A 17,748-nucleotide genomic window follows, 5' to 3' on the forward strand; every position below is an offset into this window, starting at 1 on the left:
GTTCAGTTTCTAGTATTCAGTTTGTTTACTGTAAATGACATGCTTTAAGCACTTCAGCACTGATCTGTTAGATTTTCCTAAAACGAAATAACAGTCTGGGCCAATGGCCCAGCTATTTTATATTTATTTATTTGAACATACAATACAAAAGGAACATAGACAAGGGATCACATACAAATCCAGAAAATAATGACCAATAAGACCACATACACATTAATAATAACTTAAATACTGTTACAAACAACAACCAAAAAATTCTCAGCTGTTTTTTTATTTTTTATTACTGCAAAAAATTGTAGAAATATACAAGAACAGGGAAACAAGACATGAATGTATTCCTACAAAGAACAAAAAAAAGTTGTGTTGATTTCGGGACGCAGTAGACGTCATCTCAGGGCGCCGGAAGGAAGGCGCACTTGGGCAGCTCTTCAAGCTGAGCTGGCTGATCGCTCCGGATCTTGTGTTGGCTTGTCAAGCACTTTTGGATGTTTTGGTAGTAGAGGGAAGACACGTATTTACGCCTCGCAGAGCTTTTTTCCTCTGAATTACGTAACTGTCAAGACAACATTTTGAAGATCTCAACCGACGACATGGATTCCGCCAATCAAGGTAAACAAAAACAAAGCAATCCGACACAATACGCTGGATTGATACAGCCGTTTATATGTTTATAGCTGTAGCCTTATCTCTGGATCCCAGCGTTGTGAATGTGTGGTGGTGAAGGGAGATCAGGGCAGGGCAGGCGATCAGGTTACTAATGCATAACAAAAACACATCGAGGCTGAATGCAGGTGTTCGCGTTACAATAATTTGATTACATCGAAATCACAGATGATGAAGGGAAATTATGGATCCCTTTCTCTGTGTTTGACCTGTGCGCTTATGTCGTGTCGATTTTCAACTTGGGTTTGGGATGATGTTATAACTAAACCGTTAGTACAGACAACACCACTCCTTTATTTGTTATTTGTATATTTAAATAGGCAGTTTAGGGTCAGTGAGGGGCTGATGACATGTCTCATTAATATAACTCAGACCCACGTGACATCTCTTTCACAGACTGACCTAAATTGAGCACTGTGAACTGTTCGCACGTGTGTATTGAATGGCTGGAAAAAATATATGAACAATTTACTGTATATTATATATAGTTATATTAATGCATTTTCACTCACTTTCGTTGTACTGAAATTTCTGCTGTTTATGCTTTTATGTCTGAATGCGAGTTAGATAAAACACTTGTGTGAAGAGTGATTATAGGTTCATGCTGACAAGATAAATAACATAATGAAACAAGTGCTTTTTCTTTTTGTGGTGATGTGGAAAAGGTAAATTTGGTGGAACAAATCGAAGGATTAATAAACTCTAGTTATATCACATTGATAAATCACAAATTTCTAGTTTCTAGTCTGTTGCAGGTGGGACGTTCTCACTTTAGAGAGCATTTGATTGGTCAAATATCTTTGTAGTACAGGATGAGTCATCAATATTTTGGTTTCATTTCCCCTAGACTATAAAATTTAAATATAGCTGCTATAAGTTAATTTTGTCAATACAGGCCTCAAACCTAATACACATGTTAGTTACAGTGCAATTTCGGGAGCAATTTGAATTACATAAATATATATTTTCATCATAAATAATTTTTTCTGTCGTTTTCTTGAAATAATTTCAAGAGATCGATTTAGTAGTATTATTTATTCATATATGTTTTAAAGGGGGGGGGCTTTTTTGTGTTTTTTTTACAATTCTGTTTAGCGTCACAGAAAGTATGTACTTCATCTTTAAAACATGTCATTCTTTTTCAATTTTACAGACATCAATCTGAACTCTCCACATAAAGGCCTGGGCTCTGACTCTCTCTCAGACGTGCCTGAAGAGAGGGGGGCGGCCGCTGTGAGTCCTGAGACTCTCCCTCCCGGTCTGACAGAGGAGGAGGCTGAGGAACTGAGACTGGAGCTCATCAAGGTAAACATCTTGATCACATCTTCCCCAGTATATCTTCAGATTAGGGCTGTTAATTTAACATAATTCAGAGTGATTCATTATAAATAGAAGTAATTCATATAATTCATGTTATTGAGTTATTGTTTACGTCTCTAAACAAACTGTGACATCCTGTTAGGTTGAGGAGGAGATCCACACCTTGCGGCAGGTGCTGTCGGCTAAAGAGCGCCACGCGTCGGAGCTGAAGCGTAAACTGGGCCTCAGCCCCCTGAGCGAGTTCAAACAGAACATCACCAAAAGCTGGCAGGACGTCCAGACCTCAAACGCGTAAGAATGTATTCCTTCTACATGTCCTGCTTACTCAAACCCAGGATGTAACAGATACAGTCTTCTGGGTTGCCATATGCAAAGTCAAACCCTAAACCTCCTTCACAGACCCTGCAGGAATGACAGAGATTTTACATAATTCTGGACAAAATTTAGAACTTAAAGGGTTTGTCGAAGTGGCTAATGGGTAATGACTCAGCATGATGGCAGATGCAAGTTGGTAGCTGGTTCTATCAGTGGAGGAATTCATGGAAGAACTGAAGCCTTTCGAACTAATCCAGCTTCAATGCGCTCTCTTCTAGCTCACACACATTCCTCTCACTTTATGCTGCTGGAAATCAGCCTAAAAATAAAGAGTCACAGGTGTCCAGTTGCATTTTCTGCAGGATTGTACATTACATTGTACATTGTACAAGCTCTTGAGTGCCTGTTCAGACAGAGGAGATGACCATTGTTTTCTGTGAATATTATAGATGGGCATCTATGCCGTCAGCTGAAAGTCCTTCAGTGTAATTGTTTTATAAGTTGAAAAATGGCAGTCCGGTTTCAGAGGGCTCTGTGGGAGGATTGTAGTCGACACAAACATGAATCACCACCATTTATTGTGTTCCAAGCTGGAGCTCATGGCCATTGGTTTGAGTGTGACTCTCAAGATCTTAGACAAACAACAGATGTTTGCTGTTTTTGATCCTGTAGGTGGAAGAACTTTGGTGGTTTTGTGAGTATGTGTAGTATTTTGCAGGACTTTACTGACATTATGGTCCTGGTCAGTACCTTGGGCCCTTAAAACCCTCAGGTTGCATGGGCCAAGACTGCATTGATGTGTAGTTAACTACAAAGTCTCTTTAAGACAAGTCATGTCACTCGGCGGCCATCTTTGAAACGCCTCTCGGGCATGCAAGTGCAGCTCCTATCTCTTTGAATGGGGAAACATCAAATTCTCCAAAACTGTTCACTAAACTTGCGATTAAATTTCATATTTGAAATCACTAAAGAAATCTGATGACAACTGTATCATAAATGTTTCTTTTGCTCAAATAGGCTAGATCAGCCAGTGCGCATGCGCAGTCCTCAGCGCACGTCACAGAACGCTGACTGTTACTATAGCAACCAGGACTTCTAACGGCAGCTGCAGTGACGCGCTGACTTTACCGATTAGTGATTGGCTCTTTCATTCAGAAGGCGGGGCTTCCTGCGATTGAGCGGCCATATTGAGCGTTGCATTTTTCCCCATTCAAAACTATACGAGTGACACGTCTTGGGTATTCTATAGTCTTTGGTTGGCTAGTTTAGGATAAAGTGCCTGTCATTCATAGCATCCAGCCCTGTATGATTAGCCTGGTAATACCAAACTCTGCTACTTCGCTTTGCTTCGTAGACAGAGTCTGGAAGGGCATAATTGACAAGCGTTTACTTTCTCGTGGGCGGGTGCTTGTCTGAAATTTAAAATCATTGGTGTACCCGTAAGCCAATCACATAACGGTTGGTTATGACGTATGTTAATTGCCGGCTCAGCCGCCTCGAGCTTCCGCTGTAAACACAGGTATCCGGCGAAAACAAAACCATCGAGCGAAATACCGGCGTGAAGATGGCTGTGAACGACTTTTGCAGATTATGTGAAGTAAATCTACACATCCACAATTATCGCCTTGCCAGACTTTGTCCTCCCCAGTTTCTCGCTGACGATCGGTAACAGTTTCCCAAAACCTGTCGGAAGTAGGGCCACAACATCACCTCGATTCAAAATGTGAACCAAACACTCTTCTTGTTCGGGCTTCAATGGCAATTGGCAAATGCCGGGAATATTCTCCACAACAGAGCGAATAGCATCCCGTGTCTCCATGTCTGCTGTTGTTTTAGATTTCCCTCACCTAAACTACAATCTTAAATTCAGCGCTTAGCGTCTACGTCACGGCTCTCAGCCCGCCCTCTGTTCGTTGATTGGCCCAGCTGCTGCGGAGCCGGAGATAAACTGGGAGATGGTTTGCTATATCAGACTGAGTACAGAAGCGAAATGAAATTGAGCGGAAGTACGAAGTCTGACGTAGTCAGGCTACTGTATAATAGCATAATGTTCATATTTTCAAAGCAGTGTAAATTTTGGGAGGCATTTTTGTTTTAGTCTTTATCTTGAGATGAAAATGCTTAATAGTCTTAGTCAAATTTTAGTCATTTGAGTCTTTCATAGTTTTAGTCGACGAAAAGTCATTGCATTTTTGTCAAACTGCAGTTACCAACATTTATTTTGGTAGCTATTTTATATATAGTCTTCAAACAAAAATAGTAATTAATTCTTCTCTCTTCAGACCAAATCAATTAAGCTTACGAGAAATTTGAATCGAGGATCGAATTTGGAAAAACTGGAATAAATTTTCATTTTTTGGTAGAGATACAAATAATAATAAATTAAAAAAAATAATAATAATTTCAGATAGGATACAGTAGGTTTACTTAACAAGTATACATTTATTTAACAGCTTTTGTTGGTTAACATTGATGACACAGGTATTTAATTAGAAATGCTGTCCATTTAAGACCGAAGGTATATGTAATACTGACACACATTCAGTTTTCACCCACCTGTTTATGTTCACTTAAGCCATAACCAACTGTATTTTCGTGAGATACTCTACACACAATAGACATTTGGACTGCTGTGTGTGTATTTGAGAACTGAGCACTGATCATGTGCTGATGAGGCCATTGTTTCAGATCGCTAGTTCACTTTTTGGTAGCCTATCTGTCCGCTGCGGCTGCCATACTGAGACTAGATATGCGAACGCCCCTCATCCGATTGCAATCCAATGACAGGGACGCACATTTTGAAAGACAAGACAGTTAACTTAGCCTATAGGATGTATTTTGAATGTCCGGTAGTCCTCAAATAACATTCTAGTCCCGTCTCATCTTGTTACCGAAGACGCAGCATAAATTTCGTCATAGTTTTTATAATCAGATATTAGTTTTAGCTCGTAAACCTCTCGTCTTAGTCACAGGAAAAAGGATTGTTAATGAATATTTTTCGTCGTCGTCTTCGTTGACGAAATTAACACTGTTTCAGAGTTGCCTTAAACCGATATAAAAATGTTCAAATCTGCCTGCAAGCTGTATAGGTAAATATGATTTTACAGCAAATATAATTTTTGTTCCAATAGCAAAATAAAAAAAAATAAAAAAATCCAAAAGAGGAAAAAATATAGACCGTGATTATGTCAGTCAGAATAGAGAAAGATAGCCATTGTATTATAAACTCCTACAGATTTTGATAGTTTGTGATGTAATGCCAACACACAGTGTATAATGTATAAATGTACATTATAATTTTTTAAATAAGAAAAAAAACTTTAAATAAAAAAGTATAAAACTGTAAAAATAAATGTCCATAAAATGTTTACACACAAGTGAGTGTTTATTTTGCACAGTATCTGCTCAAATATATTAAAATTAGCCACTGGCAACTAAAAATGGCCAAATATCAGCAGAATAATTTGCCTAGCCAATATTTCAGTCTGTCAGTACTTCAAACCATGGAGTTATTGGTTTGTAGTCAGTCAGAGGTAGTTATCAGTAACACCATATTTGCTTTAGTGCTGTGCCGTTGAGCTCTGCTGTAGGCAGCACATAACCACGTCTGTGTTTTTTAGCTATGTGGTGATGTCAGAGAAGCTGGGCCAGTGGAATGAGAAGGTTGCAGGGTGTGATATGTGAGTGTTTGACCGCTTCGGCACGTATTTGCAGTGTATTGCATGAACTCCTCTCACCTACTCTCGACCTGTCAGTGAGAATGGAGCATTTGAACACCTGAAGCCAGTGTGTTTCAGGAGAAGACATAACTGCTGCCTTGGGGTTTTTCTGCTCTGGTGGTCACAAATCAATGGATGCATTGCATCAAATATAGATTCAGGGGTTCAAATGCTCCACTCCTTGATGGGTTAAATAAAACCATGCATATCAAATATAGCCCAACACAAATAAATAAAACCTGTCTCTCAAACAGATGCCATGATCTGATCTCCTGTAGCACTGACTCTAACCTGCTGTACAATTTATATATTTGTCAGCCTGATTAATTCTCCACTCGACTAACTGAAACTTTTGCCACATGATGAAGGCCAGAGGTATTTTTGCTTTTTAGTTGAAGTGGGTGTCTAAAACAGTGACTCATGTCTTGCATATTTTTGACTCTTCTGTTTTTTCCCCTTCACAGTCTCTTTGTCCACCCATGCAAGTAGTATTCCATCTCTGAAATACTCAGGATCCTACAGCTGTTTGCTTCTTTAAAAGTTATGCTGCGTTCATGTACAATGTCTGAATTATCAGCCGCTGAAATTCAAATCAGCTGTTCACATCCTTGCCTGTTGAAATGATTTGTTTCTATAGCAGTGCTTTATGTCTGCAAATAATTAATTGCTGCATTAATTCACCTCTATACTGTCTTTACACTACTATTCAAAAGTTCGATGGAAGTTTGGGGTTGATCTTTAAAAGATGTGACCTAAGCGCAAGGCTGCATTTATTTGATCAAATGTAATTTAAAGAGAGTAATATTGTGAAATATATTATTACAATTGAAAAGAACCAGTTTTCCACTTGAATATATTTTAAAATGTAATTTATTCCTGTGAAGCAAAGCTGAATTTTCAGCATCATTACCCCAGTCTTCACATGATCTTTCAGAAATCATTCTAATATGCTTGATTTGATGCTCAATAAACATTTCTTACTATTATCAATATTGAAAACGGCTATGCTGCTTAATATTTTTGTTTTCATATATTTTCAGGATGCTTTGAATAGAAGTTATTGCTCTCATTTTGAACAATTTAATGTGTCCTTGCTTAATAAAAAAATATGAATTTGTTTAAAAAAATCATTCATACCCCAAACCTTCGAATGGTAGTGTGTGTACTTTTACAAAATATTAAAAAAGTGCACCAGATTACTCTGACTATAATAAAATAGCATATCAAACAGGTTCTTAGCTACTACTAACTGTTGAAGCTACTGCCATTTTGCTTGATTTAACATATCAAGTGAGAGAAAACAACTCTTAGACCAAATACAGAGGTTTTTTTCAATGGCTTTTATAAGTTAAATTGTATACAGGTTTCGCTGTATAGACAGGGCTGTCATGAGAGGGTTACTCTGGAATCAGACTAAGGTTCTCTATGGTTTTCCACCGGTCTCATGACTTTTAGTGGCAGTCCTGATGTAGCTGGAGGTTTAGCTGAACCTGTCAGACAGGCTACGTTATCACGAGTGTGTGAGAGATCTCCCACTTCCCTCTTTACACACACAATATGAATCCCATTCAGACAGAGACGTCTATGGAGAGAGCATGTGTTTGTGTAAGGAAAGTTTTGTCATGTTCAGATGAGTGAATGCCTCGTCTGTAGCGGTAAAAGCCAATTAATGCTTCCTGAGTCCATTCTGTAGTTTTGTGCACTTACTGTACTCATGAATATTACATCAGGATCCACTTTGCAATATCCTCTTTGCTAACATGCTACTTGTTTCCCAATAGCCAAGGTGGTTTGTAATGTCTTTTTGACTTTCAAGATTCGCTGTCTGACTTTTTGTGCTTGAAAGCTCCAGTATACTCGCACATCTTATTTGAGCACACAAGTTTCCACACAAGTTAAACAGCAGGAGTTTGTGTGTTCAAGAAGGATGTCAAATAAACTGGTGTTTTTCCTCTGGCTGTGCAGTTTAGCAGTGCTTGTGTTTTGTTTGTGAGGCAGCATAACTTATCATCATTTTAGAAATGAAATGTTGTATGTGTGTGTGTTTATAGCACGTTGTGATTAAGAAAGTGGAGATTTGAATGTATTATCCTGTTCGTTTGTACTGTAGATATCTTTCAGCTTCTGCCACTCTGGATGACATTGCCAGCTCTGAAGTGTGAGTTACTTCATTCATTACGTTCGTTTTGTGTGTTTTCAAGGATGTTTTCTGGTCTCATTAAGGTCATGAAGGGTTAAAAGATTGATTTAAGGTGGCTTGCTATGCTTCATGGATATTTTGTTGCTGGGTTATTAGATAATACAATCTTATATTGTGTTTCTAAGTAGTGTGAATTGCAATTGCAAATGTGCATTACCATTTAACCCCTTAGCATTCCTAAGGTCTGTTTTTGAATGGGATTTATTTTGTACCTCAGGAGGGACTGCTAAAGGGTTAAGTTTGAGGTCTGTAAGATTTTTTTTTACCAATGCTGCATTTATTTGATCAAAAATAAGTAAAACAGTAATATTATGAAATATTATTACAAAATCCAGTCTCTTCAGATTGATTTAGAAATCATGATCCTTCATGATCCTTCAGAAATCATTGCTGCTCAAGAAACATTTCTTAGTATTATCAATGTTGAAAACCATTTTGCTGCTTAATGTACATTATGGAAAATGTGATACATTTTTTTCAGGATTCTTTGATTAATAAAAAATTTCAAGTGAGCAGCATTTATTTTAAATATTTTGTAACATTTTTGCCATAACGTTTGCCACATTTGTGTCCTTTCTGAAAAAAATGTATCAGTTTCTTTAAAAACAGAATCTTACCCCAAACTTTTGAATGGTAGTGTATGACCAACTAACATTTCTTGGATGACTTTAAGGGTTCTGACTGGTTTTTGTTATCTGGAGGCTGTGGTCATGTTGACTAACTCCTGAGAAGTGGAGAGGTTTATGGACATTGAAGGGTTTTACACGTTTTTTATATTTTCTCTCTCTCCCCACATTCTCTTCTCTCTGCGTTCTTCCTTTTACAGGTATAAAAAGACTCAGGAAACACTGTCTCAGGCTGGACAGAAGACCTCAGCCGCCCTCTCCACCGTTGGCACGGCCATCAGCAGGAAACTGGGCGACATGAGGTATGGCTCAAGTCAAAGTGCCCACCCTTGTTCTTCCTGTGTTTCTCTAGTACTCTTATTCCAGTCACGGATTACAGTGTGACTCTGCATCTTTTCGTTTAACTTGCATGTTTTTATTTACTTTACAGTTTTTCTTGGGTAATATTAATTAAGACTAACACATGGTTCCTGGTTAATGTTTTTTTTCTAGCTGAGCATTTCAGTTCTATTGTGTCAAAACTGCTCATGATTTAACTTAAACTGCATTTCTGTATATGTATGTTTATGCATTTCATGGACTTACATTGAATCTCCTTCACATGCTTTTGATTTTATTCATTCTGTCTTTGGCTTTGTTTAGACATGTAGAAAAAATCCACCCAAAATTCATTGATTCTGAATACCAAAAAAGAAGGAAAATACAATCCAAACAACAATCATATGTCCATTAAAATCTAATGAAATCACAGTACAGACAAAAGATTGGATTAGAAACTGAATTGGATTTGCATACAGTGTGAACAAAGCCTTCATGGTTGTTTCCTCTGTTCCTGCTCTCTTTGGTTATTGATCCACGCTTTTGTCATATCCTGCTGCCGTTCATGATCACTGTGAAGCCATTATTATCCATAATGAGTGTTAATGCAGTGCGGTCACAGTCATCAGAGCCACTTCGACTGTAACAGCTGTTTTCCTCCTCATATATGATGAACTAACTTGTTTTCTTGTCTCCTGATTCACTTTACTGTCTCTGTTCTTACCATTATTTGCACACATTTATTTAACTTCCCTCACCACTCCTAACACAAACAGAAGGCAGAAGAGAAGGAGTTTTATGAAAGCCTGAATTTCCTTCTATTGAACGTGACTGTTGGTAGTGTTGAAACATGCAGAGGGCCTATAATTATTAAAATCATTAGCTGCTCAATAAATCAGTCTCTAGTGTGTGATAAAGAGAAGCTAATAGCTTCATTCGACAGATCAAAACTTCAGCCATGTTTTATGAATTAAAACTCTGCTGCTCTGTCGATCCAAACGTCGTCTTTCATTCAGTAGTATTACTCAAATTTATTAGCCACTTTTATCATTGTTTGTGTCATTAACATCTATTCATCTTATTCACCCCCATATAACGGTTTGATTGTTTTTTTGTTTTTTTTAATTCATTCCCCATATTCCCTCAATATCAGAACAATAATTCTCATAATTTGTTCTTCCTGCTTGCTTTGGCCAACCTGATTGGTTTTGTATTCCCGCTTTCTTTTTAAACGCTGCCCTTGCTTGGTCCACAGAGCTCTTCCTTTCTCTAACTCCTTTGGGTAAGACTGATTAATGTCATCAAAACGTTAATGCTTAACATGGAGCTCTGTTTGTAATACCAAGCCCATTTAATTTTTAAAAAAATGTATTTAATTATAATTTGAATGTAATATTGATTTTAATGTTATTTTAGCTCCAAAACCCAGCTAATTTTGATTCTGCATGATTCCAGTGCTATTTTGTGTGATTTTTAAAGAGCTCAGATATACTAGCAGTCTGTGTGTGGTGTAACCCAGCTGATCTCTCACTTGCTGTCCTGCTTGCTTGCTAATACACACAACTTTTTCTCCTCTTAATGCTTTCGAAGTAGCAACTACTCCATTCGCCATTCAATAAGTATGCCAACTATGAGGTAAAGTACTAGTGTAAACCACTGCCCCTTAACTCAAATGGTTTCTGATTCCTTAGACTTTAAAATGTTAGATAGTCATTTGTGTGAGAAAAATACACGTTTTGTTAATCAAAACAAATAATATTAATCTGTTTAAACTGCTGGATTGAATATTCTCATACAGCTTGATTAAAGTTTTTCTTTGCATGCTTGTGGTGTTTAACCTTTTATCTGCCAGTTACTTTACTTAGCCCACTTGCTCATGTCTAATTAATTGTAATTTTTCTTTTGTTATGAATTCGGGGTTAATGAATGTTTTGTTAAATAGGAATTCTCCAACCTTCAAATCATTTGAGGACAAAGTTGGAAACATCAAGGTAAGGCTCCCTTTTGGTAGATCTATTAATTTATTCAAAAATAAATTTAATATGTTTAATATATTGACAAAAACAAAGATTTTGTCCACCAGATCTAAGTCATGTGGTACAATCATGCAGAAAAAGAAAACAAGAAATTATATCGCATACACAATTAAGATTTTTAGAAGTCTCGTATGCTCACCAATTCTGCATTTATTTGATCAAATATTATTACAATTTAAAACAACTTTTTTCTATTTTAAAATATTTTACAATGTAATTTATTACTGTAATGGCAAAGCTGAATTTTCAGCATCGTTACTCCAGTCTTCAGTGTCACACGATCCTTCAGAAATCATTAATATTCTGATTTACTGCTGAAGAAACATTTATTATTATCAATGTTGTTTGGAGAGCCAAATGTCAATTTCAATGTTGATACTTTTTACAGATTTTTTTTTTTTAATCACTAAATGTAAACTTTTGTTAAAAAATGTTGTGTAGAGCACGTCTAAGTACTTGACATGCTTTTTATACTTAATTTAAAAAAAAAATGTTTTTTCTTTATCCTGGGAACTCTGTGTCCTGCTTGTTTCTGAATGGTTTTTCTGTTTGTGTCTCAGTACAAAGTGGTTGGAGGCAAAGCCAATGGTGAAAGTGCCCACTCTCCAAACGAGTCAAACCCGGTGCAGGACAACGCTCCTTTCTGAGAGCCCACCCTCTTGGTTGAAACACTCATCTCATTCTTTGTGAATCCTGACTACACCCACACTTCCGTTCTCCCAGTTTTCCCGTTCTCTCTGAATCCTTTCATCCCTCCTTCCTCTGTCTCCTTTGATACCCCTCCACCTACTGCTAGCATGTGCTTGCTCATCTCACTGAAAACACACACGTAGTACAGATTCTGTGACATGAAATCATCACAGGTTGTACAAAACAAGACAAATGATGAATCATTTTGTATTAGAAACTATTTTACACTGCTTTGCATAATGTTTTTACATAACTTTTATCTATATATGACTATAAAGGAATACAAATAACTATATTTAAACAGTACTGCCAAGCAGCATTCATCAGGCGGCAGAGGGGTACAAAATACACAAAGAAAAAACATTTCAATCTGAAGGGGGGAGGATTTTAGGCCAATAGTGAAAAGAAACTTGCTGCAGGTTTCTATGCTGCTGAGCATTCAGTTGAGTTGTTTTTTACTCTCAGTACAATGTGAAGCGATGCTTTGCTGTACACCTGGTGAATGTCTGACCTTCTCAGTCGGCCTTACACTCGCACTCTACATTGCTTTATTGGTCTGTTGCTGGTAAAATGTTACACAAATTTGTTTTTTGCTTTATCTTTTCTTTTTTTTGTTACTTTTACTCTTTCTTGTTCAGTTATTTCTTTTGTTGTTTTTCTCTTGTTGATGGGAATGTTTTATTTATGCCGTTGATGTCGGAAATTGCTTGCCTTTGCTTTGTGCCATGCTGTGTGTGCCAGTTAGTAGATGCCATAGACCTTTTACTGTCTGAATGTTACACACACACACACACACACAAACTATCACATCACAAAGATCACTGTTCAATTTTAAGAAATAAAAATGCAGTTACTTTCATGTGCACTAATCCAGTGGCGAGTAAGTCCTGCTAAGTCGAATTTCTTTTGTTAGTGGCATTTGTTGATTTTTCCCAACAGACGTGAACACTAGTGTTGTCTGTATGGTAGCACAGTCACTTTTTACCTGAAAGATATTGGAATATATTTCATTATTAGCAAGTGTAATCTCTTATTTTTCTTCATTTTTATCTGTTCTATTCTGATATTTCATTCACTTATATGGGTGTCAGTGGGTGGCCTTGTTTGAGTATATTACACAATGACGATAACATGCCTCGTTGGATGAGATGCAAAGGATTACATGATTTTCTACTGGAATCCACGTGTGATGCCATAGAATTGTGTGGATATACCTGTATTTCTGCAAACGGTGAAAAGATTGTGAACATTCAGAGGGAAAGGACTTCTTTTTTTATTATTTTGAGTAGTCATTTTCGGGAGGTTGTTGTTTAGGGAACAGGCACCATATAGCTTTAAATTAGAGATCTCAGCCTAGCTATTCAGATTGATTTCTTTTAGAACAACAGTGGTGTAATGCTTCATTTATTTTTGTCAGTTGTTTGAATATCAATAAAGCATTCGTTCAAATGGCCTTTGGTTTGATCTTTCCACTTCTTTTCATAATGTTAGTGACATACATTTGTCAGGAGGTGGCAGTACAGCACTTACTGGAGAGGCCATGTGCTTCTACCATTGACTAAAAAATAAAAAAAAAGCTTCTACAGGCTCCTCGCACGTTTTACGCAAACATGCCATTGGAGGACATCTTTTCAACTTATCTTTGTGATTTAGCATCTGTTTTATTGTTGAATTTTAAATATATGTAGATTTAAATTTGACCAGAAATGCAAATATTATAGAGTTGGATAAAATGTAACATTTAGGCTACGTTTGATCCAGGGCCTTCAATCAAGTATTTGGCCCTTCATAATAAATTGAAGCAATAAGCCCCAGGAAGCCGTGGTCGGGGCTTATGGCTTTTATAAAACGGTTATTCCGTATACGTATACAAAATAAAACCGAGCAATTAAAGTGTAATGATGTTAATAAAAACATTATTCTTCCGCCAAACAATGTAGTTCCAACAATGTGGTTGCGGAGCAACACACAAATGTAAACAATTGTGTATGTTTAGAGCAGTCTTGTTTAGAGTAATTTATAACAGCTTCGAAATTGGCTCAACCAATCAGAATCAAGGACCGGTACTATCCGTTTTATTTAAAAAAAACAAACAAAAAAAAAACCGTTTGAGCACCTCTGCTTTACAGGACTGATGATTCACCGTCAGACTTTCAGCCAGCTCAGGTATTCCCGGTATAAAAAGCTAGATTTCTAGTTAAGACTTTGTAATAGCTTTCTTAAATTAATTGCTATTAAGTAATGTATAATTTTTCAGATCATTTGTTACCATGTTAATTAGCTAATAGTTATACATTTAATTAAAATGTTTTAAATTCAATTTTATGTCGTATTCTTCGCGGACCCAAGTTCAAAACGGTAACAACAAGCAGTAAATTTACAATAATAATACAGTAAATAAAACCATTCATCTGAGTTATTTTATTCCTTATTATCGTTTATATTTATAATCTATTTTCTATTTTTATAAATATGATCATCGGTATGTATAACTGTTTTTATTCCTCAAATGCAAATCATATTCTGATTAACTACTAATTCGCAATATTACACTTACACGTTCACTTTTAATGTAAATACTGAATAGCAGTGAATAGTGTTTGTTCTGCTGTAAATGAAGAGTGTGAAATGGGGAAACAGCGCAAAAACACTCATTCCCTGACCGGGAATCGAACCCGGGCCGCGGCGGTGAGAGCGCCGAATCCTAACCACTAGACCACCAGGGATATAACAGCTGTGGAAACGTACAATATTATTAAGCTGGACATAAACATATTTCGCGATTAAAATGGTATTTAATCAATATGTTTATGTATATTTATTGATAACCTTTTGAGGTATCGTGGACGCAATTTGTTACAAAACCAATGTCTTCGTAGTTTCTGAACTGTTCCAGAAAGCAGAGCACCAGTTGTTCCAGCCTTGTTTCCGCTGGTTTGATCCGGTTCCGCGCTGAAGGGTTTATATAGAGCAGAGAAAGGCCACGCCTACATTCACCACTGCTAGTCGTAGACGTCGTCTCTCTGTATAAATTCAAGCGAGCGAGTTGTTTTTGTTAGACAGCACTGCGGTAGAGATTTCCGGACGTGGAGGGTCTTATCCATCCAAACCTTTTCAAATGGGCCCCGTCGCCTAGCGTTTTCTCCCCAAAGCCTCCGACTGAATTGAGTAGGGTGCTCTAATAACATCAGCAAGAGCAGCAAAAGAAGGTGAGATGGTGGTCTTCGCTTCATATTTTAAAAGGTGGTCATTGTTTGGGTCAGAGAATCTGAATAGGGTAACGTTACATCTACTCTAACACTATTAGTGTCGTGTATTTTGCTGTAATGGTGTATGTTTTCTCACGTTTGAGACAAAAAAAATTCCTTTGTGATCTCAACTGCTGTAATTCCTATGGGATTACTGTAACTTCCTCGTGTAACCTATTTAAAAATACAGTAGGACGCTTGTTTGTAATGAGTATCTCATGTGGCATAATGTCAGTTTTGTTAGTCTTGTGGTTTGACACTTAACTCTATAATAATGAGTAATAATTACAAGACTAATATGTAACCAATTCAAGGTTTCAAACCACACGTGAGAGATAAAATATCTTAAATGCCTTCCCTGAGTCTGTCTGTATTCATTAAAATTCATTCTCAGGGCTAAGATGAGAAGTTATTATCTAGTTTGTGTTATTTACATTTAATTAATTCTCAACATTAAATGTCTTCTCAATCTCTTCACAGGGATTCCATCTAAGTCACTGTTTAGACAAGTCTGTAAAATGGCAGCCATCCCATCTAGTGGTTCCCTTGTTGCTACTCACGACTACTACAGAAGTAAGTTGCCTTTGCGAGTGCTTTACTGTTATAGTTATATGCAACTATTAGTAGTTGACGTCATAAAGAGAATTTGCCTTATAAGACTGTTCCTTTTCAGGGCGCATTGGCTCTACATCCAGTAGCAGCTCGTGTGGCAGTTCAGAGTATAGCGGGGAGGTTATTCCACATCACCCAGGTGAGTCATGTTTCATTTCAGTCTCTTTTCAACAGTTTTGACATGACATGAAGATATTTACACACGTTATGCAATGGTTTGCACAGCCACATCACAGCTCTGTTGAAATGGATGCTCATCTGATTGCTTCTAAGTAATCAACTGTTGAGGAAGTCACTTGTGAATTACAAAAAGTACTATTGCTTGCATGACTACATGTCTTTGTTTAGAGACTCTTTAACAGTGATTGCGTTAGTGCCTACATCATTGTGTACTAAATCCATTAGAAGATTATTCTGGCGGTGCTTTGCTTGTTCTGACCTGTTGTTTAATTGTGCTTTAGGTCTGCCCAAACAGGATTCTGGTCATTGGTGGTCCAGTTTCTTCTTTGGGAAGCAGAACCAGCCTGGTATGGGAACTCTTACTGAGGAGGCTCAGCAGAAGTGAGTCACTGGATTGAGTTTCTCCCAAGTTGGTGCATGTAACATGAAGGCCTTGCCAAGTGCTGATGCACTTTTAATTGCAGATAAAGTTGCAGATTTAGTTTGATATGGAACATTTTAAATTCTAAATCCTTTAATCTGATTGGCTCTCTGCAGGTCAGGGGTGGTGAGTGTGACCAATGGGCAGGTGACATGTATTGCCCGGGAGATGGTGATGAGGCAAGCGAGCGAAAGTAGCGACGGAGGCAAGTCGGAGGCGGGGAGTTCTCATTCCTGAATCAGACACCAGATTAGGACACCAACGCTAGGGGACGGAATCGGCTCCCCTTTTCTTTTTCTTTTAATTTCCCATCCATATAATGGGCTGGTTTAGTATTTTTATTTTATTTTTTCCATTTTTTGTATTCATTGTTTTATATATATATATCACATAATAAATGGAAGAACTGAAACTTGCAAAAATTTTGTACATTTTTACACATCTGTAACACTGATGTTTTTGTTACTTGTTGTTGTCTTATCCTGTGTTTTTCAGCACAATAAATGATCTTAAACAGCCCACTACTGCTATTGGACATTTATTTATTTATTTTCATTTTGTTTTCTGTATTATACCACCATCTCCCCATTATAGTTCTGAGAAAAGACCCCATGCATGTAATACATATTAGCTATACGTATAATAGTGTACTAGAAGTTGCATTTAAAATAAAGTGCAACAATAATCAAATGCTAAAATGACAAATTCAGCCTTTTCCCCCCTGTAATTGGGTCTTGGGTTCTTTTTTTTTTTTTAAAGAGTTATTTTGGCATTTCTGCCTTTATTAGGATAGGACAGCATTTCAGACAGGAAGCGAGGTGGGAGAGAGAGAGAGGGGGATGAGATCAGGAAAGGTCCATGAACCAGGATTTGAATTTGGGACACCCAAAGGACAATGGTGCTATATATCGGTGCGCTGCCCACCAGGCTATTGGTGCCTACGAGAGGAGCTGCTATTTTCAGTTTATCTGCACATAGATATTTTGATGTACTGTATGACATGATTATGGGGAATTGTGGACGTGTATATCATCATGCACTAATTTGTCTGTGTTCCAAGTGTGCAGAGAAGGAAAGGCGCCCCCTTCTGCCTTTATTTATTTCATATTAAGAATGATTTGATTATATAACAAGCATGCTGAAGCTAAATTCAGTGCATCAGCTTTCAAAGTGGACTTTGGCAAGGAGACAAACAGGACTCTTGGATGGTAACCAAGGCAGACAGAATGTCATGACAACTGCTCGAGTGAAATGTCAGTTCTCCTCATACAGAAATGATCCAAAAAAAGGCAACAGTTTTCTAAAAGTTTTTAGGAATTGTATTTTAATTCAAATAAATACTTTGAGCTTTGAAAAGGGTGAGCAGCATGTGCAGGAATAAAGACAAGTTTGAAGTGCGC

At 37.3% G+C, this 17,748-nt stretch overlaps 2 protein-coding genes and 1 non-coding gene across 14 annotated transcripts; 2 read left to right on the forward strand and 1 right to left on the reverse strand.

Moving 5' to 3' along the window:
- Positions 1-380: 380 nt before the first annotated feature.
- On the forward strand, positions 381-13,340 carry tpd52l2b (tpd52 like 2b). 11 transcript variants are annotated; one of them, XM_058763341.1, is made up of 10 exons: positions 381-609; positions 1,817-1,968; positions 2,126-2,274; positions 5,919-5,978; positions 8,128-8,175; positions 9,044-9,145; positions 10,417-10,443; positions 10,752-10,796; positions 11,104-11,152; positions 11,758-13,340. In XM_058763341.1, exons 1-10 carry the CDS (start codon positions 591-593, stop codon positions 11,842-11,844), a joined length of 738 nt encoding a protein of 245 aa, XP_058619324.1. In that variant the 5' UTR covers positions 381-590; the 3' UTR covers positions 11,845-13,340. The 11 variants fall into 11 exon arrangements, with proteins under 11 accessions (XP_058619324.1, XP_058619325.1, XP_058619326.1 ...); XM_058763342.1 differs by having other exon boundaries at positions 10,755-10,796; XM_058763343.1 differs by lacking the exon at positions 10,417-10,443 and having other exon boundaries at positions 382-609; positions 10,755-10,796.
- A 667-nt stretch (positions 13,341-14,007) lies between these two features.
- Positions 14,008-16,867, forward strand: ppdpfb (pancreatic progenitor cell differentiation and proliferation factor b). 2 transcript variants are annotated; one of them, XM_058763652.1, is made up of 5 exons: positions 14,008-14,053; positions 15,616-15,708; positions 15,809-15,886; positions 16,209-16,308; positions 16,465-16,867. In XM_058763652.1, exons 2-5 carry the CDS (start codon positions 15,654-15,656, stop codon positions 16,583-16,585), a joined length of 354 nt encoding a protein of 117 aa, XP_058619635.1. In that variant the 5' UTR covers positions 14,008-14,053; positions 15,616-15,653; the 3' UTR covers positions 16,586-16,867. The 2 variants fall into 2 exon arrangements, with proteins under 2 accessions (XP_058619635.1, XP_058619634.1); XM_058763651.1 differs by lacking the exon at positions 14,008-14,053 and adding an exon at positions 14,899-15,096.
- Positions 14,542-14,613, reverse strand: trnae-cuc (transfer RNA glutamic acid (anticodon CUC)). Its single transcript has one exon. It is a non-coding gene; the product is annotated as a tRNA-Glu (tRNA).
- Positions 16,868-17,748: the final 881 nt, after the last annotated feature.

This window comes from Onychostoma macrolepis, chromosome 23 (assembly GCF_012432095.1).
Source record: "Onychostoma macrolepis isolate SWU-2019 chromosome 23, ASM1243209v1, whole genome shotgun sequence".
NCBI lineage: Eukaryota > Metazoa > Chordata > Actinopteri > Cypriniformes > Cyprinidae > Onychostoma > Onychostoma macrolepis.